General features: G+C 38.3%; 1 protein-coding gene across 1 annotated transcript in view; it reads left to right on the top strand.

Moving 5' to 3' along the window:
* The first annotated feature begins 1939 nt into the window (after nucleotides 1-1939).
* Nucleotides 1940-25433, top strand: part of cpne7 (copine VII) — a 54130-nt gene continuing 30636 nt past the window's right edge. The window contains exons 1-5 of the mRNA XM_006641204.3: nucleotides 1940-2171; nucleotides 5181-6028; nucleotides 16088-16270; nucleotides 19774-19848; nucleotides 23983-24057. Coding sequence (XP_006641267.2) covers nucleotides 5846-6028; nucleotides 16088-16270; nucleotides 19774-19848; nucleotides 23983-24057 — 516 coding nt within the window. The 5' untranslated portion in view covers nucleotides 1940-2171; nucleotides 5181-5845. The remainder of the gene's footprint in view (nucleotides 2172-5180; nucleotides 6029-16087; nucleotides 16271-19773; nucleotides 19849-23982; nucleotides 24058-25433) is intronic.

Genomic DNA, 25433 nt, shown 5'->3' with positions numbered 1-25433 from the left:
TTAAATACTGGGATGGTAACAGGTCCAGTAAGTGAGTAAGGAAGATTTAATTATGGACAGGTGGCACTGACTTCTGTCCTGACCTGGTTGTTATGGCAACTGCTTTCCCAGATGGATGAGAAAGGGCTCTGTCAGTTTTGGTGGTGTTTGAAACAGCATGGTCCCTGCTGAGGATGGTTTGGCAGTGGTAAACTGATGTTTTTCAAAACAGTCTTCTGCTCCACCTTGAAAAGGTGTTAACGTATTTTGTTTTTACGTAAAGCTCTGAATGTATAGTGCATTTATGTGCTATACCCATTATTTTTTCCATAATTATTTCTAAAACTGCATTGATCCCACCTTCTTGTCTGATGTTGTCAGATCTCATGAGCTAAGCAAAACTGGACCTGGTCAGGACTGGAATGGGAGGTTGCCATTCTAAGGACGTGACTTGGTCATTGAAAAGTTTATGGCATTGTTTGTAAAAATAAGTATGTTAACCTTCGTTTCCTAGCTAAATTGCACAATCTGTACTCTAAACTTCCCTCTTAATCTGAGTGGCAAGTCAATGTCTCACTTAACCACCTGATGTGTTGTGGAGTTGGCTTGCTGGTACACAAGTGCTGCTGTGCATTTCACAGGTGGAGGCTACATTCCAGTTGTGGATAAACTGTGCCCAATCCTGTGTGCTAAGTGCTTTAGGATGAAAAGTGAAATGTAAAAACAATTCATTATTAACAAACAGGTGGGGGTTAGTTTCATGCTGAAAGGTAGAAAGAAAAAAACGTTTTGACTGTTGAACCTCCTTTTGGTTTATATATTACATTTTTGTGTCTATACTTGTACAATATACTACAAAACAAAATGGACATTATGCAATGAACAAATATTCACACACTCTAAGTTAGCACTTTTGCCTTTGTCTTTTTATACAGTCTGGCATTTGTTCTTTAATATTTGTTTTTCCACAACTACACCTGGGACATTGAGATTGGTCGTCTTTTTGGCTCACGTGGAATCCATTAGATCCTATCAAACATTTTCATGCTGAATTTAGGACAGGGGATTGCTACCATCTGATCCCTTTCTGATAGAAGCTCTGTTGTTCATTTGGTTGCTATGTTGTGCTGAAACGTTTCACTGTGTTAGAGAGATCTAAGATCACTAGATATGCTTTTAATCACAGTCATATCTTTACCATTTTCCTCTGTTAATATTTCCTTCAATTGCAGATAGATTTCCAATTGAGAGCTACCTACAGTATAACATAGTCATCTGTAAGAGTTACAGAAAGTTCATTCTTATTATTGAATGAGCTTTCCCTTCTTTATAACCTTTCTTATGTGATCTTTGTATATCTATTCTTTCTCACATTATTGTCGTTAGTTCTAACATTGGAAGCAGTGCAATTTGTGACTCATCAGACCATAGTATGTTATGAAAAAAGTGATACATTTGTGTACATTTTTTTCAACCTTGGTTTTTACTTATTGGCTTCAATAATTCAACACACTGTATGTCGGGGAGTACTAAATGTTTTTGCCATCTTGTACATACTGTAAACATTTATACATGATCTGTCTCTATACCTTCGGCATTCTCTGTGCGTTTTGGATTAATTTATAGTTTTTTACCCAATTCTTAAAGCAATTAGAAGGCAGTTTAAATAAACTATTAATCGAAAACAGCCCGATAGTTTGTTTGTTTAAATTATTGCCCTGCATCACTGATTGCTTTCTGTTTATATATCCATTAGACCTAATTAGTTAATTACACTTTTTATTTTTTATTGCGCATTGTGTACGCTGGGCATGTGTTCTGTCTTTGACTGCAATCACATGCTATTAGCATTTGCAGTTAAACAGATATGTTTCCTTTTTTCCCTGCAGTTCAGGGCCGTCGGCGTCTTCATAAAGCGGTTGTCTACCGCGCCTGACAGTTCCCCGGCCGCTGCCTGCGCCTTGCAGAATCTCCGGCAGCTGGGAGTAACGTAGTTGTGTCTCCCTCAAGAGGCCGCTAATGGGATAGCAAATCGGCAAGCTGCTCCATACTCTTCTCTCTCTCTCTCCATCTCCCTCCCCCCGGCTCTTCGGCTCTCTCCCTCCCAGTCTTCTGTCCTGAGTTTCTGAAAACTAGGAGGTGGCGGAAGGACGGGTTTATACAACAAGTGCGAGTTCTAGGGAATGCAGCAGGTAAGGACCGCTTTGAACAATGAAAGACCAGAACAGTGAAATAGGGAAACAGGGAGAATGGATGCTATTTCTAGTTAGAATTTAGTCTAATATTAGTCAGTTTTCGCTTTGTTCAGTAGTACAAAATATGTTGCCACTTCATTATATCCTTCATTGTAAAATATCGGGAGTACATATTAATCATGGCTATATTGTTAGAGGGATTATTTTCATGCCTAGTCAAATAGATAAAGGGTATCATCTTATGTGCGAAAAGATGTTAAGTGATTTGCATTAATTTAATTGTGTGGAATCCCAAATTTGAGTTTATTGGCAGTTCATGCCAGCTGTATTGCGTTTGTACTGGCGCGTGATTTGGTTTTGCATATTGAGTCTTAATTGACTCTGATTAAAGTTTCATTTCCAGCTAAATTGGAATGTGTAGCTTGATTAGCTCGTCTCATTGTACCAGTCATGCCTGTTTACACTTCGTACATTCTTCGTGAGAACTAGGGTCATTGGAGAATAATCTAGCATAAAAAAGACTATCAACTTCACCTTAACCATACTTTTAAACAGAGCTCCTGCTGCTATTTTGACCGTGTTAGCTAATGAATATCGCACCAAAGTTCCAATTTAGTTTAAACTGTTCACTTTTACGGGTTTTACAACGTTACAAACATCCATGTCACGCCGTCGTGCGTATTTGTCGTTTTAGTCACAATTTTACTTTAGTTAGTAATGTCGTTTTAATGTTGATTGCGTGACGTATTGAAAGCAACATACAGTATGGCACTCCCAGGCTTGTTGTTTGTTATAATTAAATGTTTCAGTTTTTGTTACTAGCACTCTAATGGTGTTCGTGCGCTCCTGTGCCTTTAATGTTCATATTAGGTGAAATGGGCTGTTGTTGGCGATAGACTTGTATTTCAGGGCGATAGAAAACCGTTTTAGGTATTATGTATCATTAGGCGTACTAAATAGCATTTAAAGTTCTTATACTAAAGAAACGCTGAACTTTCATATCGCTTCACTCTGGCTCGCTCTATCAATAGACATGGAAAATTCGCAAAACCAACCCCAAGGACTTAATTAAAAGGCCATGAAGTAAAGAGATTGTGTGTATGAAACATCCCCAGACAAGGTAGGAACTTCAAAACCAGAAGAAGCAAGATCTGCATAATATCGAAACAAAAAACGTCGATCATCTGAAGCATGAAAGTGAATTTGATACTTTACTTATAAGCTTAATCATCAACCTGTTTTTATTGATTGATTAATTAGAATTGTGAATTTAACCGATAGTACGTTCACGTGGCTGTTTAGTCTCTGGCATATTTACATGATTCCCCAAACTCCTTAGTGTACCCGCAGATTTTTCGCGGCGGAAATTCAGATGCGAATGGTACTATCAAAGTTGGAAATATTTATGAGTTCTATATAAAGAGAAAAAAATAAATTACAGATATTTTTCTATCCTGGGTTTACGGCACTATCGAGAGCTGTCCTTAAAGTGCTTGGTGCTGAAATTAAATTCTGCATGGACGCTTTGCAACATTAACATACTGTATACCAAATCACTTTTCTTATAAAGAAAGGTATTGTCGTTCAATCTGAGTTTAATCGAGAAATGGCTATTTATTTTTAGACTTTAACCTATTTAGATTAAAATATAGCTACATTTAGATCCGTCTATCTACTGTTTTACACATGTACAATGGCTTGCCCTTTAGTTGTGGAAAACAATCAGAAAATGGACATCATAATATTTAAGTTTTATGCTATTTAAATAGTTGACAACAGCCAGATTATTAATTATTCAACTTGTTAAATATAAAGTGTCCAGTGATAAGCCAAAACTCTGAGGTTTGACAGAGTACTAAAATATTGGCAAATATTTGGGTCCACACCGAACAATTACAAAACAGGTTTTGTAAATATTGCATCAGGGACAATAATAATCACGTCTCCAGCTGGAATATAATACTTCTATTTTCATAGATAGCAAGCATGGTAATACCATCCATGGATTATTATATGATGGAATTGGCCTTTCTACTGTAAAACAAAATGAAATACTGGTAACAACAGATGGAGATCTCAGAATGCACAAATATATATGTATACATGATCACATTAACCAAGCCTTTACCTTGGGGATTTCTGTTCTAGCTTCGGTTAATTCTGTTAATACTAAGTGATCTATGTAAAGCTCAGCACAAGGGTATAAACATCTGGAACAAAAAAGATCCGATTGGGGTTCATGTGGCTTAATATATTTTCATAATTTGTGTGGCTGAGCTTTTGCTGTTTCAGTCTGCTCTCCTTCTCCCTCTGGTACTGTGATATATCGTTGTGTTCATTATGCTTATTTGCACTCGAAACCATATGGTATATACTGTTTCACCATAATCTAAAAATGTGCCTCCTTTGCTTTAATGTGCATGCCAGTTATTCCAAAAAAGGCTTTAATAAACAAATGACATAGGCAAATACAAAAATACTGTTTAACACCTACCACAAATATGGAAACTCACATGTTTTATTTTTGCTGTCGTACTAGTTTAAACCTTAGTCTCTCTCCAATCATGGGCCTAAATAATGTAACTCCTTCCAAATCATTTCATACCAGTTGTCAGTTTTTGGAATCTAAAAAGATTTCACCAGCTGTGGATCTTGAGAGCTGATCCTTCACTTGAATTAAAAAAAAGCGTAAATTGGAAAAATACAGGATAATGAAATGGTTTAATACGGTGAGCAAAGCTCATTTCCCTGCATGTTGTTGAAATGCTTCATGCCTGAGTGTATGATGTGTGGGAACAGTGAATGTGAATGAGTAAGGCTTTGTCTTTTGTTTGATTATATTTATATTGAACAGCCCCTTCTTATGAATATTCACATGCAAGTAAGATGTACAGTATATCCAAAGATTTACATTAGTGAATAGAAGATGCATCTATAATTGTTCAGGAATGTCTTTTAAACATGACCAGGATGTGTCAATCTTTGTTCTTTTTTTTCCTGGTTCAGGTTCTTTTCATGTGCAGCTCAGGAAGAAGTCATCTTTAAATCCTGTCTTGGACACGTTCCCTTTTTAAGTTTCTTCATATTCAGGAGCAACATTTTTCTTGGCACGGATTGTACTTCACAGGAGCCTGGAACATCACTAAGGCTCCCTGTTTTACTGATGAGCACAACATAATATCTTGACCACCCTTTTAACTATTTCCTGAATCTGGACACTTTTCTCTCAATTGTCTTCAGTAGAGCTGGTCACTGTTTGAATGGTGATATTTTTCTTTTCTCCTCTATGTAAACCAGTCAGTGAGATGATTTGGTCTTTACTATTTGAAATGACCTGTAAGCTCTGTGCTGCCATTCTTTTGGGCAAAACACCTATATTTTAGGCCAAGGAAAAACTGCCGTACATCACTGATGTTCTTTTCAGAATCTGGATTCTGAAGCCGGTTTCCTTTTTCAAAGGAGCTTGTTCTAATACTAATTTGAGAAACTGAGCATTCCATTCAGAGAGAGCATCAGCTTTGTTTTCTTATGATCCAAACTGAAGACGTTCCAGGGCCAGCGAGTACAGCAGAGTCCAGGTGCAGCAAGCATACCGATCGTCCCCTGACACTCTGGACCTCATCAGCAGGTTTTGCCATCAGTGGTAACCTAGCCTGCTCACACTGAAGACCATGATGATGAATGAGATCCAGGAGCTGTCTTCGCCAGCAGCAGCTCTTAGCGTGGTACCCACGGCTTGTGTCTCTAAAGTAGAGCTACGGGTGTCATGCAAGTCTCTTCTAGACCGGGATACCTTGAATAAGTCTGACCCTAGTGTCATCCTAATGGTGCAAGCACAGGGGCAATGGACTGAGGTGAGTATTCCCATCAAAAGTAATAGGAGTTCTTGCTCACTCTCCATAATAACCGTGTGCTCAAAAATTCATTGTACAGTAGGTGAGCTGGAGTAATACCCAATAAGATCAAGAAGGATACCTTCCTCCTTTCTCGTATTAAACAGAATTGTATTTTTTCGAAGAATTATCTTGAGCCACAGTGGTGGCTTTGAGACAGGGCTGAGATTTAGCAAATGAGCCGTTTTGTGTTAAAACGTCAGATTGAAGGATGAAATTTTAATCCTGCCTTCATTATCCGAACAGCTGTGCCGTGCTGAAGATGAGAAGGGAAGAAAAAAAGACGCCTAGTTTTAGATCTCGCAGAATGAAAATATTTGCCACACAATTTGATTTTTTTTTGTAGCTGTTTTTATGTTGTGGTTTTTATGTACTGTATTTTACGGTCTTAAAATATTGAACCCCAAAATATGAAATTAATTTTATAATAGGAAAGGCATTTAAGATACTATGTTACATTCATAGCTTTGTATTGTTATTCTTCTGTCCATATACCGTATATTAATTAACTGTAGCTGCTGGTAGGAAACGTAGGTATATAGAGATTTTATTAACTGTACGGTTCATTAACTTCCGAAGACTGCTTGAAGAGCAGTGTTCCAGAAAATTCCAAAATTTCACTTAATACTCCCTTTGTCCTGTTCGTTTAAATTCAAGGCTTCCTTAGACAGGCAGGGATTGCAATGCGTGGACATTGTTAGCAGTATTACATTCCAATTGATTTGTCCAAAAGTCCATGTAGGTGCAAAAACCATTAATGGGCATTGTAACAGATCTAGGACACTGTTGGAGAGAGAAGCTGAAACATAAGCTGTAGGTTCTGGTCAAATCTGTGTGGAATTCTTCAAAGACTGTCTCAAATAATGGTTGAATTTTTATTTTTTTTTGCTTTTCTCCACTAAAAACTAGTGTAGTATAGAACAAGTATATTTGCTTGTTTTTGTCGTATATGAACTAAGTCAGTGCCATTTGGCTAGAAATATGCTGTCTCATTGGATTCAAAACACAGTATAGAGTATATCAGACTTTGCATGCCATATAAATATTGCTGATAACATTTATTTAGAATAAGAAGCATTTGTTTGTGTTTAATTGCCTGCTTTCAGTTAAGAATGAAGCCCAGGTATGTTACTAAAGCTAAAGAGCAGTTTGTTTTAATGAGTATGATTATTGAAGTGATAAATGGTTCAGCTACAGTAGTGCTGTGGTTTGTTTTCAGGCCATGGGAACTTCATACTATTTCTGGTCAATACAGTCAAAAATAACCTGGGTTGTTTTCTAGAGAGAGAAGTGGATGCAGCACCACAGAATTAAATCCAACTCTCAGCAGCTGGATCCATTTCATGTTTTGTGAGCTACATGTTGTCATGCAGGACAGCGCCAGGTACTGCCTGTTGGAAGTTCAAAGGATTAAAGTAATATACAGTATTTTCCTCTTTTTGGCTTTGGCAGTATAATTTGCTCAAATTCAAACAGATCTGCGGCAGATCAAATTGCCTCATCTTGGGTGACTTCTCTTTTCCTTAAAACATTCATTCCCTCTCTTTGGTCTTCTCTATTAAGTGTGCAAATGAAGGCTATAAAATTGAAAAAGACACATTCAAGCTGCCTGTAGGGGATCTACAAATAAGCACTTTGAAATATTTATGTGACCCTTTACAATTTTGTTTTTGTTGTGGGGGATCATTGGAGCATAACTTGATGGTTAACAGCTGAGGTGTAGTATATAGCCTTAGAACTAAATTACATTTATTTAATGCTCTATTGTAGCTTCTCTTCTGGTTTTTGTAAAGGGTAAAAAATGTAATGAAATGGTTATTTCTCCTGTAGGAGACTAGATGAGTGAGCATATTCAAATTGTATGTTTTTAATTGCATACTTCATAGTGAAAACATGGGTATTTCTTTTTCCTCCAGAAACCCAGTTTCTAAACACTGGGTGAGAATAACTGTATCCCTTGTTGGTAAAATATTCTGCTGGTGCAATGTTTTGTGAAAGTTTCAACGGTACAATCTACAAGAAATTAAGCATTAAATATATTCAGAGTGTAGTACAGTCAGTCCAAGAGTGTGTGCCAAAGGTTTTTTTTTTTACTTTTTTCTCTTCAGTGTAAAGTGAATTACTTTTTAAAGGATGAGGTAGTAAAGAGGATGAAATTGTCGAGTTTACCCTTCTCTCATCCGGTGTTAAAGCTTTGAAAATCTTTTAAAATAAGGTCCATGAGTTTGACACAGCAGCTCTGTATTCCAGCTGGAACTCTGAAAAAATCTGAAAGCGGCATCTTTGAGAGAGACCAAAGCCTCAAGCCCTGAAATAGTATTTGCACCGCTTTGTCAGAATGAGGAGAGCTGCCATTGGCTTGGCTAATGGTTATGTCAGATTGTGAATGGAAGGAGGGATCGTGACAAACTTTCCAGGTCAGCAATTGACTCCTTGTTTCTGTAAAGCTGTCACACTGAGGAATAATAAGATTGTGTTTTTAGCTGTCATTGTTGATGTGAAAGTGCTAGTCTGCTTGAATTTTACGGTTTGACAGGTTGCCCCCTCGCTGTCCTTGCTTATAAAGCCCTACTTTGGCATAAACAGCATTTGGCTTAAGGGAATAATTGTGCGTTTTTATATTTTATGTTCAAGTTCTATTGATTAAAACGTTTTGCAGCCAAACACTTCACAGTTTGAATGCCCTCTCAAACGCGCCAAAATGAAATTGAATTGTTTATTTGCTTTTGCTTCCCAGAAAGAGGAACACTCTTTCTAATACACACTTGACCCTTTTCTCTCTGAGCTTCCATTTACATGGACTAAAGTGATTTAGTGAAATCTATCCAAAACATCCTATACAGTATATGGCATAGAAACTTATAACTTGGATGGATTAGCCCTATGATCATTTCATTTCCCATCCCAAGAAGAGCAATAGTGTCTTTCAGTTAAAACATTTTCCTCACTCTGCATTTTTGAAATTGTATGCTGTGGTAACTAACCTCACATGTGCAGTGAGAGAGTGTATACTGTGAATTAGTAGTAGTAGTAGTATTTGTACAATTAATAGTATATAATCAAATACAGTAAGTAAGGTCACAAATTGAAAGTGACCATTGGTCCCATTTTGATAATTTCTTGCTAGTAGCATGTTGATCAGAGGATCTAATCCAGCTGCTTTTTTAAGCAAAACAGAAGGAGAGGCTATAACATTATTACAGGATTAATGTACTGATTTATAGCAGCAACAATAGGCTTATCTGTTGATATCAATTCGTATTTCGATTCATTGCTCCTTCAAAGTGATCCTGTAAATGTTCCTGCAATGCGGTTTTATCTGCCCTCAGTTGCCAATGGCATCCTCTCAGTTTCAGGCTCTCCATGCATGCTTGTGCAAGAGGTGTCAGCCTAACACGTCGCTTAATGGACACAGGGCAACATAAAAGCTGAAAGAGGCCATTGTGAGTGTGAAACTACTGTGAGTTTTCAATGTGAGAGTCTTATCAGGTAGGTCTTGACAGACAAATTATGCCATAAAGGATTAGATAGTTATTCTGTCCTTTTTTTTTCCTCCGGGGTCTGAATCAGCATCTGTGAATTTGAGGTTTGCTCTGGTCTCTATGCTGAGTTTGCGGTTGTGCTCAGAGTTAGGTGGCTTTGTCAGCTTTAATTAAACCTCAGTGACAATCAGCCTTGCTTCATAAAGTCACTGGTTCTTTAATTTTCTTCTGCTTCAGTTCTTTGTCTCCCCGCGTGTGCCGGTGAGTGTAACGCTTACAAACAGATATGGAGATGCTGTAACATCATTCAAATAATTTTTATCTCATTGTAGTGTCTGTATCAGTGCTTTGTACCTGATAGCATTTCCAGAATGCCAATGGAAACACTAGTAAGTCCTGGCTTCTGTTTGTTAGGCTTAAAAGATTACAGTCCTCCTGTGATACAGTTGAGAAAGAACAATCAAAGCAGAAATTCAGTATGAACCCAGTTGCATACCTTAGGTCTTAAACATTAGAGTGGAATTTTTCTGTGGTTACAATGCCTACCTGTATTGCACATTTTGAATTGGTGGAATTGTAATGGGGAGAAAATCTATGCAAACTTAAAAATGATTACCTTTTTCTTACTCCATTGTGCTAGATGGTTGTACATATTCTATGAAGTGAAAGCAGTGTCATTGCAGGGTCCTGATGTAGGGGTTCTTGTGTTATGCTTTGTTTGCTGATTCAAGGATGCCTTCAAAGGTCATATGTCCATACATGCTTACATAACATTTTCAAATTTGGAAAATGAAATGAAATCAAAACACACTTTTTTTGGCTTTCGATTGCTAAAATGAATCGATGTTATAACAATTGGGTTATAAATGATTGTGGTATGCCTGCATCCCAGCAAAAGGAAAAACATCTTTTCTAATGTGATATACAAAACATGAGAAGCATCGGTTGGAGCTGCCATAATGCATTAAAGAAGGTGGCAACATTGGAAGAGTTATGAGAAATCTCTTTTGTTCCTCTACCAGGTTACTTACGTTGGTGATTCCATGTCAGTCTTCACATTGGTTAAGCCAGACTGCCTTGCATTTTTACTGGCTAGCTTGCGGATTGTGTGAACATGCTAGTCAGTCAATAGCTTGGAAACCGGCCTCAGTTCAAGTAGTGTGATGATAGCTGGGACACTCATGAAAGGCATTGTATCCAGGAGAACTTGCCATTATTACCATTATTATAAATCTGACAACTTTTCTGAGTGGAAACACAGCAGTTGGGAAAAGTATGTCAAAATCACCAAGTATCGCACAATGGAGCTGGTCAGTTAACCGTTACCAATGTGGCTTAAAACGAATGTAAAGATGATAGATGCGTAGATGTCTCACAGGTGTTTCACTGTGTTTAATTTTATGTTTGAGTCATAGCATGTGAAATCAATCACCAGTTGACCTCACCCCATTCGATTTTGTATTTCCCGTGAATCCTTTATTCAAGTGTGAGTTGTCTTAACCACTGTTGGGTACAACACAAAAACCTCAGGAGATAAAAGCAAGGGTCTAACCATTGGCATGTAAAGTGATGAGTTTTGAGGTTGAGGTACAAAAATGGTCTGATTAAATGATTCAATAACTTCTAGCACATTCTAAATGACCACAAATGATGAAATAATGTCATCCATGTTGTTGTCTTAACTGACTTTTTAGAACTATAGTCTATATATTACATTATAGATTTCCGTGACTGTGAATCCTAGGCCATTTTTTCTTTAGCGTGTGTTTGGCGCAGGATTTTAGATTGAGTAGACCTCCAAATAATGTCAGTTCAATTAGTAACCACCTTCTATACCGCCGTCAATTTTTTTGTACCCTTTTCCAAAACTTGTTTATCATGTGCCTTCACTGTGAAGATTGCTGTGAAAACATTTTTACACGTTATCGTTATACAGTACATCAGTTTGCAAATGAATGATGGCAATGTTAGTCCATCTGAGTATGGAGGTCACAGGAAAATGAGAAGGCATGGAAGCTAGGATCTTCTCTCCCAGTTGCCAGGTCACTTATATTAGAAGGGCTATATAAATATATAAAGGCTAAATGTTGCCGTCTAACAGGACTGGGGCCTGCTGTCAAGGGCCTGAAACCAACATGACCAATGCTATGTGTTTTCAAAGTGCCCTCAGATCTGCAGACATTTATTTGAGTCTTTTGCTCTCAGTTTTCCATCACTTCACTCCCCCCAGGGTGCCATATGAGGCTCTCTGAGCCCTGGAAAAAAGCTTGTCTGCTGATAAGGTGCTGTGCGCTGGATCTGTGGCGCTGTGCTGGCAGATCTCTCTGTCACAGCGTCGGCAGTGGGAGTGCCACTCCCGTGTCCTTTAATGCTTCGCAATGGGAAGTGACATTGTCATGTAAAACACTTTCCTAACCAGGGCTCAGGAGGCACAGAGCGAAGATCCCACATAGCTGTCGCCGGTCTGCCTTGACTCTCCGATGAAGCATGATGTCAGGGAAGGGCGAGGAACCCATGTTGATGCTCCAGCTCTCGGACTGCTGCACGAACTGACACTGAAAAACAGATGCTTGCAGAGACATTTGGCCTCTGGCATTTTCTCCTACACTGGCAAGCAAGTGAAGTGTTGTACTTTAGAAATGGGAAGGCGGTGGCGTCTGTTGTGCAGACATAAACGCACATGAATAGCCGTGTCCCTTTTTTAAGAGTTACAGTGCCAGGTGTGGGTAAAGCCATCGGCTACATTTTGCTTATATTCATTAAAAGGAAGACAATGGAAAACACTTGAATTACTTGAATACCGATTTCCCTGATGAACCTTTATGACAACAATAGTTTGTATTATGCTGGTTTAAAGATGACTATATTGGCAAGTGGGAATGTGAATGATAAACAGCCTGGACAAAAACCTAGCGACTATAATAATGTACAGTCTGTAGAAGATCTAATCTAAAAGTTGTCATTTCTTTTTAATTCTTCATTTCTAATTAGCTGTGGGATGCTTGTTTGAGTTGTGTTTTCAAAGTATTTTTTTTAGATTAGATGAAAAGCGTCCTACGCCAGTAAGATAAAAGGGTCATAGTTTCAAAATAACAACAACAAAAAATCTCCCCTAGGGATTAAGATACTCCAGTTTGGGGCTGACGCAACCAGGAAGCCGCTTTTCTGAGCAGAAGTTGAGTTCCATAATAAGGGGTTTGAGTTGTGACCAGGGTTCCCCAGGTGCTGGTGTATACCCAGCTGAGCACCTCCAAGGCTAGCACTCTCTCGTCTCTTGGAGACGTGGTGACCCTGCAGCCCCTGGGGTGCTTGTGGGGTTTGCGATGCTGCTGGTGGGGGACATGCTCAGTTGGCACTGAACCTGCAGTACGGGGGCTGTGTTGTCTGTGATGTGTTGAAACACAAGTAGCTTGCACGTAGGCAGGTGGGAGGAATTGTCCCACACTTCCTCGTTTTGCCCTGTGTGTGGTCTCGGGGTTCCTCACTGTGAGCCAAGATGTGGAAAAACGCAAGGCTGACTGTTCCAAATAGGGTGGGTATAAAAAAAAGAATTGTTGATTCTGAATTTATGCCAAAAAGATACACTAGCTTCATTGAGTAAACACATCTGTGCCAGAGTCATATTGGAGCCTGATGCTAATATTGTATACACCTGCTTAAGTAGTCGGGGAAAAAAAAACATTTGGCTTTGATTATTTTACGAATCTTGAGTCTAGTATTTTCTCAGTCTTATTTCATAGATCATTTATAATGGTTCTTCAATACAAAGAGATTTTGGGTGCCTTGTTAATGGTTGCATTATAAAAAGCAAACTGATACACCTCATGAATGAGTGTGTAACAGCAGAGCTCTTAAAGAACTGTTTCGCACTACACCATCACCGAAGGGACTTTAGAAGTCTTCTTTTTCAATAGGAGTCATTCCTCTGACAGTTTTTGAATGCTCCTCAGATTAACAGAGACGCAGCTCAGTTTGCTTTCACACTGAGCTGCTTTCATCACTGAAATAAACAAGTGACTGTTTGCACAACTGGCACAGCAGATGGCAGATCACAAAGATAATTAAATTATATTGTGCCTTTGCTGTTTTCATTAGGTACAGATGTGTCGCGTTGGACACAGCAAAGAAAGTTCGTCTGTCGATTTGGGTCAGTCATCCAATCAAAATCTGCATATAAATAACTCGCCCATCATCCATCGATCTGGAAGAAGGGCCCATTCTTGGCTCGTCTTCCAGATTGTCTACAATATTGTGACTCTTAATTGCATTATCCTTTTCCCAATTTCATATTTAGAGAGATCATATTTCCTGTGCTTTAAGAGCAATGAGTGGAGGGGGTTGAGGGGTGGAGGTAGAATTATGGTTAGCAGTGGAAAGAAGAGCTCTGGAAGCACAGTAGGATTATGAGAGGCTGAGATAGGTTTTGTTTCATTTTGTGGTGACTAGTGCAGCTACAAATATAGCAACAATAAAACCCTCAAGAAAAACATTTTGAAAATTCTGCAAATGTCTACTTCTTCTCTGCAAGTCCTGCTTTAAAGGCAGTAGTGGGTGTTCTGATGTATGCATTGACTTTGGTGCGTTTTGTCTTGGTTGCTGCTCTGTTCAGCATTGAACATGGCTTTATTATTAAAGTGAATAGAAATCACACCACTTAGCCATTACTACGGATGATGGGGGGTATATTTTCTCAGAAATCTAGCATGAAAACAACCTTGGAGCCTTGGAACTGGTGCAATGCTTACAGTGTCCTTGAGTCCAGATGTTGGACTGGGGAGAAAAGGTAAGAATCCCTGGTGTGGAATTGAACCCAGGCCCCCTGCACTGCAAGGCAGCTATAACAACTAGTGTGCCATCATGCCATCCCTTTTATTGTCAGAGATTTTACACTGGATATCTTAACATACCTGAAGTGTAAAACAATTTCTCCTATAACAGCATGGTGAGCACTGTCTGGCTTCTCATTTTGAACTCCTTGCCCAGATGAGTACTACATTTTTGTGGACTTTCTGATTACAGATATATTGTAGGATAGATTTTCTCTTAAATTATCAGTGTACAGCAGCTAGCAATGAAATGTGCTTAAACATAGGCAGAGCAGGATTAGTCGTGCATCCTGTAACCATGCAGTACGTAAACCAAGTTTCGCTTTAACTGCATTTTAGGCTGTGCATGGTCACTTTCATCTAAGTTCAAGAGGAGGAATGACCAGAATGGTCAGGTTACAGGACATATTTGTATGTGCCTGAAACAGTCAATATAGTTCCTGTGAAATGGAGAAACATATTGTAAGAGAACAATAAATTATTTTAAGAGACGCATGAGCAGCCAGTGTCAAGTAACGGTCAAGTTCCTGTTTTTTTTTATAGGGGTTTTTGACTCCTATCAATGAGGTACCTTCTTCTTAATAAATATGAAGACATCCATCAGTGGCTCTGACACCATCTCATTTGGGTGATTTCCCTGGCCACTTCATGTGTATGGTTTGTAGGTCATACTTCTTGGCAGTTCTAAATTGAGACATTTTCAGCAATGCAAGGAGAAAATCAAACCTCGGTGAGAACTGACAGTTTTCAAGAGTTTTTTTTTTCCACCAGCATAACATTAGCCTTTACCCTCAGGCAGATGGTCCTGTATGGGTCTTGAAATGAAGCTCAGGCCAAAATAAGTAACAGTTAACAGTTTTTCATCAGCCACAGTTCTTCATTGTCAGGCTCTGAATGTCAACTAGCTCTTGAATGAAGTTGGAGTGAATTATTCTACGTTTTAGACCAGGAAATGCAGTACATTCCCACAAATTGTATCTACGATTACAGCTGTAGCCTGTATTTCCATTTTACTTTTAATAATGACTGCATTTAAAATAATACATTTAAGAAAATGTTTCTGTTGGGCAGAGCAGTTTACATTTTATTATTATCCTGTGTTCTTGTTTTGTTTTCAAATTGAAGATGACTTTGAAGGTTGGAGGGGTGCATGATCACCACAGACAGAGAAAGTACTGTACCACAGCTGTGTGAGTGTTCGGCCATGAGCATTCTAGCATCTATTGCACCTGCCATTTCTGGCCAGCTGCTGCAGATATTTAATTTATCTTTCAGAACTTCTCCTGGGAGATCAAACAAATAAGTAAAACTGTGGAAGAGCATTTGGGATTTTGCTAAATGCCAGTGGCGTTACTTATCATAAAATACTTATTACAGTCCTATAGGATCTGATCTTCAGAAGATACAGAAAGCATAATCTTTCATAAGGAAATGTTCTGATTGCTTTTTGGTTAGTTCATCAGTGAATCCAAATCCCATGTGTTAGAGTCTGAATATGCAAGCTATTTTTGGTATGTGATATATGAAAGGTTATGTGCTTCAAAATCTGTATCTTCCATTGCAAAACCTCATAATATGCAACAGCCAACATAAACCACACTAGGCACAATACTCAGAAATTCTTCACCTCTGTCTTCCTTGGAAACCTTTCGCCCCTCGAGGATGTGTACCTGCAGTGTAAACCGTGGTCTGTTTCTGTTTCCTTGCTGTAGATCGACAGGACCGAGGTCATTAAGAGTAATCTGAACCCGGTGTTCTCTAAAGTCTTCACTCTGGACTATTACTTTGAGGAAGTTCAAAAACTGCGCTTCGAAGTGTACGACATCCATGGCCACTGCAGTATCGGAACTCGCGATGACGACTTCCTTGGGGGCATCGAGTGCACCCTGGGGCAGGTAGGTCAGTGCTGCCTTTCACTGGCAAGCAGGAGTACCTGACTTTCCATTCCCTGTTGATCCTAAATCGAATCACTCCTCTAATACTTCCTGGTGTTTCTGATAGTGGTGTGTCATGACGTGAAATGATTGTCGAACTTTTGTTCCCACTGTGCTGTCCATACCTGACCAGTGCTGGAGACATCTAGTCTGTGACGCGTTGTAGAGCATTATTGAATGTCGCAGCATAGATGCCTCAGGAGACCTACAGGACCAGCTGATTCTATTCTGGAATCATCAGCAGATTCTATTCTTAAATCATCCATCACTACAGGTGAACACAGGTGTTACTGGCTATTACTGAGGCGTGTATGTTCCTGTGCAACCCATTTTTGTAGGTTATTTGTAAATACTACTACTTCAGAATGTTTATTAACCATTTGTTTTTCACTTGGAGGTTGTGTGTTACAATGTGTAAAAAATGCTCAAATAAATTGATTTAATGTGTCTTAAATTTAAGACTGTAAGGCAACAAAATGTTACTGTGGAACAGGTGTGTAGCTTTTCTATAGGCACTGTAATGCACTGTAATGCTAGTTTGTCTTTGGTAGAAGGTATTCTCATTGGCACTTTTGCAAGACTCAGAAAAGTCCAGGTTTTTAGAAATTCGTGCTTTACCTTTCAAAAAAACTCAATTCAGTTTTTTTTTTAAATGAGTAGGTGTCTGCTTTGTTACAGTACTTAAAGTGCATCATGTGGTCTGAAGTGCTTATTGGAGCTAACAAAATCCATTGATTTTCCTTTTTCCCTTTGAGAATCTTATTTGAGCAGAATTCTTCAGGGTAATTTAGCAATCTTTCAGAATGAGGTACTTCAGGGTACCCACATCTTAAAAACACAAGAGCAGTAATGAAAGCTTTGTTTCAGACAAGGACTATTTTAGCAGCTGAAATTTTAAAAAATGGTGTGGAGGCGTTGGGAATTTGATGGAAGTGAAGTCCAAAGTTTAAGCAAGTTGTTTCTGAGATATGATATAACATTCTATCAGGAGCTTCAGTTGAATGGCTAAAGGATAAAGGACAACTTTGATTTGACATATCAAATATATACGAGTTCATTGGTTTTATTCTGAATGTAACCAGTATATAACAACAGACTGAACTTTCAGAACATAAATCACTCTGTCTATATTCTATACTACACACCATTCCCCAAAAAATCTGAGATAATAAAAGACAATGCACTACTAAATCATTACTGCCTGTCTGTGAAACCTAGAAGACTGAGCTGTCCAGTACTATCCTAACTTGTGACAGTGATGGAGTATGTATTCTTAAAAGCAGTAGTGCAGCTGGAATACAAAACTGTCCATAAATGCGGGTGGGACAACAGATTGAATAATGGTACTTGTGGATGCAGTTTTATCACATCGGCTTGGTTATATTGTCTGTGATAAATGTATAAAATATCACACATTGAGAAAATTAAAGTTTTTGCTGAAGGCCAATATCAAATGAAAATACAACAAAAAAGATCAGGTTGTGCTCTTCGGAAGGATTCACAAGTACAAACAACAAGTTTGTGCCTTCTTGACTTGAAACAGTAACAGCTTGTATTATACCAGTGGAAAGAAGTGCATTCCTTCTGGTTTGTCATCACTTAATGATCAGTAGCTGGCTGTCCAGGGAGAAAGCTGATAAAAACATCTAAATGTATACTACCAGAATATCAAATGTCTCAACATGCTCATCAAGCACCTTCTTGCTGTTCCTTCAGTACACTGTAGGGCAGTAGGGATTATTCATTTAGAAATATAACTACATTAAGGTTGACATAGGCCTGTTAGTATTCATTTGTGTTGGTTACCGAAAGTGACTGCAGAAAAAAGGATCAAATTCATGCATAAAACTAGGGAGAGCAAGGGGAAAAGTGTATGGGGAAGTAATTCTGTTGCAGAAATATGCAGATTTTCTCCATACATGCTTTTAGTTTCTGTTGGGGACTGCAAGTCAGTTGATCATAATTAAGACAGAAGTCTGGACCTGAGTCATCCGAGCACACATAGAGAAGCCTTTTAATTGAGCCTTGAAGATAAAGGTGAGAAAAAACGTCGGCCTACAGTGGCAGTACTCATGCTGTTTTGTCATTAATATCTTATTCAGAACACCGTGATATTCAAAAACTGACACAAAATGTGAATGCGTCTGCACAGTTACTATCATAGTGGGAATCTGTCACCTTTCAGAAGCTCTGTATGAACGACCAGCTAACAGTGTAGAGCCTTAATTAAAAGTGTGTATGTGAGTGTTTGAAGGGAGGGATGTGCAGGGTACAAGTTTAAAGATCATCAGCTTTCAGTCAGTGTAGAGCTCATGGCGCAGTCAAGTATAGTAGGATACATTTTCTTCTGTTTCTGCCTTTGAACATATTTAAAATTAGGTCACTAGTTTTTCTTCTTTTTAAAGTATTCCGTTAACAATAAGGTAATTCATAAACAGCACAACAGGTTTCTTATGTATGCAACATTTATCTAGTGAAAGACTGGTACCCATGTATATCAGCATAGACCACTGTTACAACTCTTGCAATGTAACACTGTTGGATTAAAGAATAAAAGATAAATTGGATTAAAGAATAAATAACATGAAATCTGAAAGTGACTTCACTGAACAAACATTAGTTTTTACAGATCTAATGCGGGTTTGGGTAACTGTAGTTCACTACTGTATCTGAAGATATTGCTCTTCAGAGCATTATTCCATTAGGTTTGAGATCTTCATGCAATACAAAGTGGTACATTAGGATATAAACCAGTCAGCTGCAAAAAATGCTGAATAACCTGTGGCTCTTTCAGTGCTGATTATACGAAATGTTTGAGTGTTCTGACACCAATCACTAAAAGGATATTTCAAGGTTGGTGTGAGACAGGTCAAAATGTCACTGCACAAATGAGGTCTTGAGATTTTAAATCCAGGGTTTGAGAGAGAAATGTTGAATTGATATACAGTAGAGTTCAAGAACATTTTAATTTGTCTTTTACCTTGAATTTGATTGTGACATTTTGTCAGGGCAGTGCACACTTAACACATAACTATAACCATGTAGAAATCATTCTCAAATTGCAACTGATTAATGAAGGGGTGGAGAGGACATATTTTAAAAGGTAGATATCTATAATATTCCATAAGTGAAGTGGGCGAAATGATATTTATTGATCTTACACCAGTACACAACAAATATCTACACTCTTAAGTGTTCTCTAAGAATCTACACATCAAAGGCCAAGTCTAGAGGATCAGACTGATGATGAGAACTGACTGCTGTGTTACACAGTTAGGTATCTTTAGTTAGGTTTTATCTTTAGCTCTAGGGTGGAGAGGAATCTGCTAGATCCAGAAGCTAACAGCTGAGGTTTGGTGCGTTCTTTCTTTCTGTCTTTGCACTCCTTGTTGTGTTATCTTCTATAAACTAATGAGTGATATTAAAGACTTCCATCACTGTGATGAGTCTCCTGCTTCCAACAGATTGTGGCCCAGAAGAAAATGACAAAGCCTCTCTTCTTGAAATATGGAAAATATGCTGGGAAGTCCACCATAACAGTAAGTCTTATTATTTTATTTTTTATTAAGTTAAAAATAATACATCTAGTGCAGGAATTGTATAGAAGCTCTTGCTATCAAATTGCAGATGTTTCTTTGAAAGTGGATAGAAAATCAGTTTAATGAAAACCATGATATCAAATTCTACATAGCTGGACATAAGTGTGAGTAATGATGGTTAAATGGTGTAATGGTTGTAATTAAAACCTAAGAAATGAGAATATACAGTATATATAACAGTACATTATATGTAGATTGCATAATGTTTACATTAGTTTGTCTAGAGATAGAAACCTAAAGATGTACTGCATTCAAACCTACAAATTACTGGTATCATTAAAATGAAGTGAATATTTCTTTAAATTTGTATGTAAATGTCACTTAAGCGAACAATTTAGAAAAGTAAGGTACTCCACTTCAGAAAAGTCAATGAAAATGAGGCACTTGAAAACAGTCTGTCATCCTACAGCAAAGATGAGTCATCTACATCCTACTGGTGTTTTGTGATAATTAAGAGCAGTGCTGTCTTGTTTAACACACCAATAGAATTAAAATTCAAAGAATGACAAAAAAAAATACAGAACAACATTCTGGACTTTTACGATTCAAATATAACACAACAGTGAAGTTATACTGCTCCGGGTAATTGTCAGGAAAGTACAAGGCCTATTACTGGCATTTCACTGCTCTCCGGAAGGAGTGTGAAATGGGAATAGGTGAACAAAGAGGGGCTGAGATCAGATGAGAGCAGTTATCTTGTCTAAGTGGGGTTTGTGCCTCAAATGAGATTATAACAGGATGGACCCTAGATGGACTACATGCATGAGCAGGATTGAAAGTAAGTGTGTTCAAGTAATTTCTTAGAACATGGTTCATTTCAAAGATACCTAAAGCAGACGTTCACTGCTGACATGCACATTCCTGGTGGTAATGATGAGGTATTGGTGGTAAGGGTTCAGACTCCAGACACATGCCTTCAGAGTGATTTGGATTTCGTCAGCAACTGTGCAACCTTTGCAGATTATGAAACATGAATTTTGCATTCTTCTAAAGAGCTGAATGAAATGGATTCAATGTAAAAAGCATGCACTTGCAGTCCATTAGCATTACCATACACATATTGCTAGTAAAGAGGGTGAACATTAGGCTAATGTACAGTATGTATGGGACTTTGCAGTTGAAGTATTAGTCTACTAATGTTCCAAGATTTTTTTTTTGTAAAGAAAAACTTTAAACATTTAAATCTTTTAAGTGTCAAGTCACCTAAGATGTAACTGAAATATCACAGATATTTCTCCCTCGAATTATGATATAATCCCTTGGATGATGTCTTTAAAGAAGTTGCCTTATTTTTGTTAGGCAGTGTGCAATGGGCAGTAAACTTTGTAAATGACAATCTAGCATCAAAGACCGTTCATAGAATGAGAGTTCCGGAAGATAAAAATAGTTTAAGGAATCATGATAGATTGAACTATTTGTCAGATGTGTTTGTTAGATTTTAGAGTAGTGTTTTTGAGAGATCTTGTGGAATTCGAATGATTAAGACACATCTTCTAAATTCTTTATTTTAGTGTTTGGCAACACTGCTGTGTCAATTGGGGGTGATGGGATGATTATAAATAGGGTGACAGTAGGAGAACGACATTGAACAGATACAGAATCGTTAGATCTTTCTCTGGATTTTGCACTGTGAGAGGGGGTAGTTACTGCCTTTCATCCAAATGTGTTTTATGTCCTCCTAAAAAGACATAAAAAGGAAGGATCAAGAAAAGCAGTGTGGGTTTGGGTTTTTGGCATGGAGGAGGGTGTATTTTGAGAGAAGGTGGAGTCTAATCCTAGGTTTGGCAGGTGGGATGGAGTTCGCTTCTGGGGCTACAGCAGAGAAAGGAGGAGGTGAACTAAGCTGGTGACACTGGCTCAGCAGTGACTGGGTGCTTGTCAGAATGAGTTTTGATGGGTGTGCAAAGCGTCTTGGCTGGAATCCTCATATAGTTCAATGCTAATATTTTCCAGGGGATTTGTAATAACCTTTCTGGGAGAAAATACTTGAAGTCAGTTTTATTAATATGGTAATAATGAGCCTGAATCCAATTTGGTATGCAGCTGCACATGAGCCACTCTGTGAATTTGGCAGGTTGCTCAAGGAGGCTTAAGCTAATTTGGAAGAGAACAATACTTAAAGCCCAGTAGCGTTGTGTGTGCAAAATATTGTGACAAGAACAGATTCCTGTCTCATGCGCAGTATATTAATAACACTACAAATTCCAGATTCAATCATGGTAAACCACATTCTTTGTTTTGGCTAGTCTTTCTCAGACATGATCTCCAATTTTCCGTGTAGTGAAAAGACCAAATTCTGTTAAGATCCCTGGAATCATTTCTGAGCTGAATCCAGGAGAGGTTCCAGTCGTGGTTTTACTCTAAAAACCTTCCAGTTGGTGTGCTGGCTATAATCCAGTATATTATGGTCTATACAGTTGCAAATGTATATTAATTCCCTTTTTTGCTTTATGAAAATAGTTGTGAAGTGCTGGCCCTCATTTATTATTGAACGGTAGAAGTAGAAGAGTAATCAAATTATGTGATGCTGTGTTCATTTTATACAATTAATTACACTGACTAGTGACCGTCCTGCATATATTTTCCACATCATTTATTCTTGGGCAAGGAAACAATTTCCTTTTCTTTCTTTGTAAAAATCTGGAACTATCAGTTCTTTTTCAATGATATATCCATCCAATCTGGAGCTGCTGGTTGTTTAAGGCAGCTCCAGTTCCATTGCTACACAAGGACATGTGAGGATCTGCTGATCAAATCAGCCATCAGAGCCATTCATTTCTGAACACACTTCCAGCATTGCAGGGCCTTACAGGACAGTTGGCACAGACTGGAGTGTCCCTGCAGCTTTGCAGGTGCCCAACACTTTACAGGAGTTGTTGTTTCAGTGAAAGCCAGGAAACGAAAGAAACTGCCGTTGCCTAGTGACATGGCCGAGGTTAGAGTCTAGGCTCATCTTGCACTCCAAGTTAGCATCTTCCAAGCCGAACCATAGAGGATCCCCTCTGAAACCCTCTCCTTGTGTGTTGTACTGTACAGGTGTTAGTTTCTGAAGTGAACAGTGGCACAGTTGGAGAGATCGGCTCAGTGCCCAGTGTTGTCTTTTCAGCTGCGTCAGTCAGTAGAGTCTCATGTACTTCTCATGTTGTACATCAGAGGAAGTGCGAAGACAATGTGAGCGCTAAAATAGCAGAGTGAGAAATCGCTGTCATAAATAATGCACTGGAAGTATTTCTGCTGCTGGCACAACGATTAGGAGGATGAAGGATTCCAAGCTGTCCTTCATCTCCCTCTGACCATAAATAAAAAAGCACACTTCACGTTTTTCACATTGGCTTTGTTTCTAGGTGAAGAGAATGGACAAAGAAAGAGTATCTAAACTAGTCCAATGACGCTTTCAGATTTTAAAATGACAACTAAAATGCTGTTCTGAATTACAACAGAAACAGATAGTCCCACAAGTTTGAATTTCAAAAATATTTTTCCTGGTTCTATAAATTGGAGACAATAGAACAAACGGATTGTCAAAAGCTTTCTTCAAGGGGAATGGATGACATGCATTCCCTACCTGAATCCAGTCTGGTCAGCACTGCAAGGATACCAGTTTGTCACCTGCTGATACATGCAGTATTTCAAATGCTTTCAAGCAGTAAGAAGGATTCAACTTTTGAATGCCAGGCTTGGAATTTATCGTTTGTGATGGTCATGCTAAATGAACAGTGAACATTCACATTTCTTCTCTGACTTTACATAAAAACTATGATATCAAATTGTTAAAGGAAAAAAAAATCTCTGGGGCATTGTTGTAGTAATCACACCTTCTGAACCGGTAAATAGAAATGATCTCCTCAGGTATAAATGTGCAAAATATTTAAGGAAAAGGAGTATTACTATCACAAAAAAACACTGATACTGTGCTTCTAGATAATCAGATATAATGATGCTGCTTGCTGAATGCTGCTGGGTAATAGTTATCTGAGCACTCAAAAATTCCTGAGGGGAATCCGAGAGTTTTTTCTTGCTAACATAATATGAGTGAAAAAGTCATAAAATAACTTGTTTTATTATTCTTCTGAGGTTATTGCTGAAGAGATTTCTGGAAACAATGGTTATGTGGAACTTTCCTTCTGTGCCAAGAAATTGGATGATAAGGTATGTTTTTGTATTTTTCTCTTGAAAACAAGAAGAATATAATAAACTTGGAAGTTATGAGTGTCTGCTCAACAACAAATGAATTATTTTGGGAATTTATTTTGTAAGCCTGGTTCGCAACATTTCTCATTTCCAAAAGACAAATGTTACTTTACCCTTTAGAACCATTTTTTGGGTTTATTGAACCAGATTATTATTGATTATCCGTGAGTATGATAAAACTAACGTTTTAAGGTCATTAGGTTTCAATTCTATATTTCCAGTGCAATCTGAATTTCAGATTAATGTTTCTTGCAGTATTATCCCCTACAATATCTTGAGTGTCCTTCTGCAAGTAACTGCTAAACATTTGAAGCAAATGTTTTGAATTTATTTTTTACATATCCCAATTCTATACCACTTTGCCCTTAACATTTGGAGTAAATTTAACATTTGTAGTCTGAGTAGTGAACTGAACTGCAGTGTATTATGGTAAACCTACAAGATCAATTGCTCAATACACTTTAACATTGTGACTGTTTCAAGAATCATGATCGTATACAAATAAAAATCCATTACTTTAAATGTTCCTCATAAAATAGACATTAGGGAAACGAAAGAAACTGCTGACATTTCAGAATTGTATTGTATTTTTCCCTGTATAAAAAGCCAATACAGCTCCATGGCAGGTTTTGCTTAGTTGCCAGCTTTAGTGGGAGTTAAGGGGTTAAAAATCATGCTGCTGTTTCCTGTCAAGCGGTTTTCATTGTTGCTGCAGCAGAGTTCCATCTGTCTGCTGTTTGTGATGACACAAGGACACCAAGCTTCTCCCTGCACAATACATACAGACAAACACGGCCTCCCACACAGGCGGGCACAGCGGAGAGACAGAGAAATGTACGACTGCCCCAGAGCACGTCAAGTTGCCGTTTTGTGCACCAGCTTGCAAGCACTCTCCGATGCACTGTACACAAACACCTACACAGCTCTCCACCCACACTCCCTTCCTGAGCGCGCTGCGGATGAGTGGCACACCGAGAGCTGCACTTTGCAGGTTATCAGGCTCCATTTCCACTCTGCCTTTGACAAAATTCTGCCTTGTTCTCTTGGCAAATTACCCTCTGCTGCTGTGTTATCTGCCAAATATATATGTATACGCATTTGAGAATAACCCTGAGTTTATGGGTTTCTAATTGTTCATTTCAGAAAGAAATTAACTTAATTTGCATGAGACTTTAACCTCATGGCTGAGTCAACCTTGAGTCTTGGCCCCATGGCTGAGATGCAGAACTTCAGTAATGCTTGAAAGTGATTGCTGAAAAATGGATGCACTGAAGGCTGCAGTAAGCATGGCAATAAAAAGCACACAGTGTTAAGAACACACGGAGAGGATACCC

This window comes from Lepisosteus oculatus, chromosome 20 (assembly GCF_040954835.1).
Source record: "Lepisosteus oculatus isolate fLepOcu1 chromosome 20, fLepOcu1.hap2, whole genome shotgun sequence".
In the NCBI taxonomy this organism is placed as follows: domain Eukaryota; kingdom Metazoa; phylum Chordata; class Actinopteri; order Semionotiformes; family Lepisosteidae; genus Lepisosteus; species Lepisosteus oculatus.
This window is presented reverse-complemented; position numbering and strand designations above follow the sequence as displayed.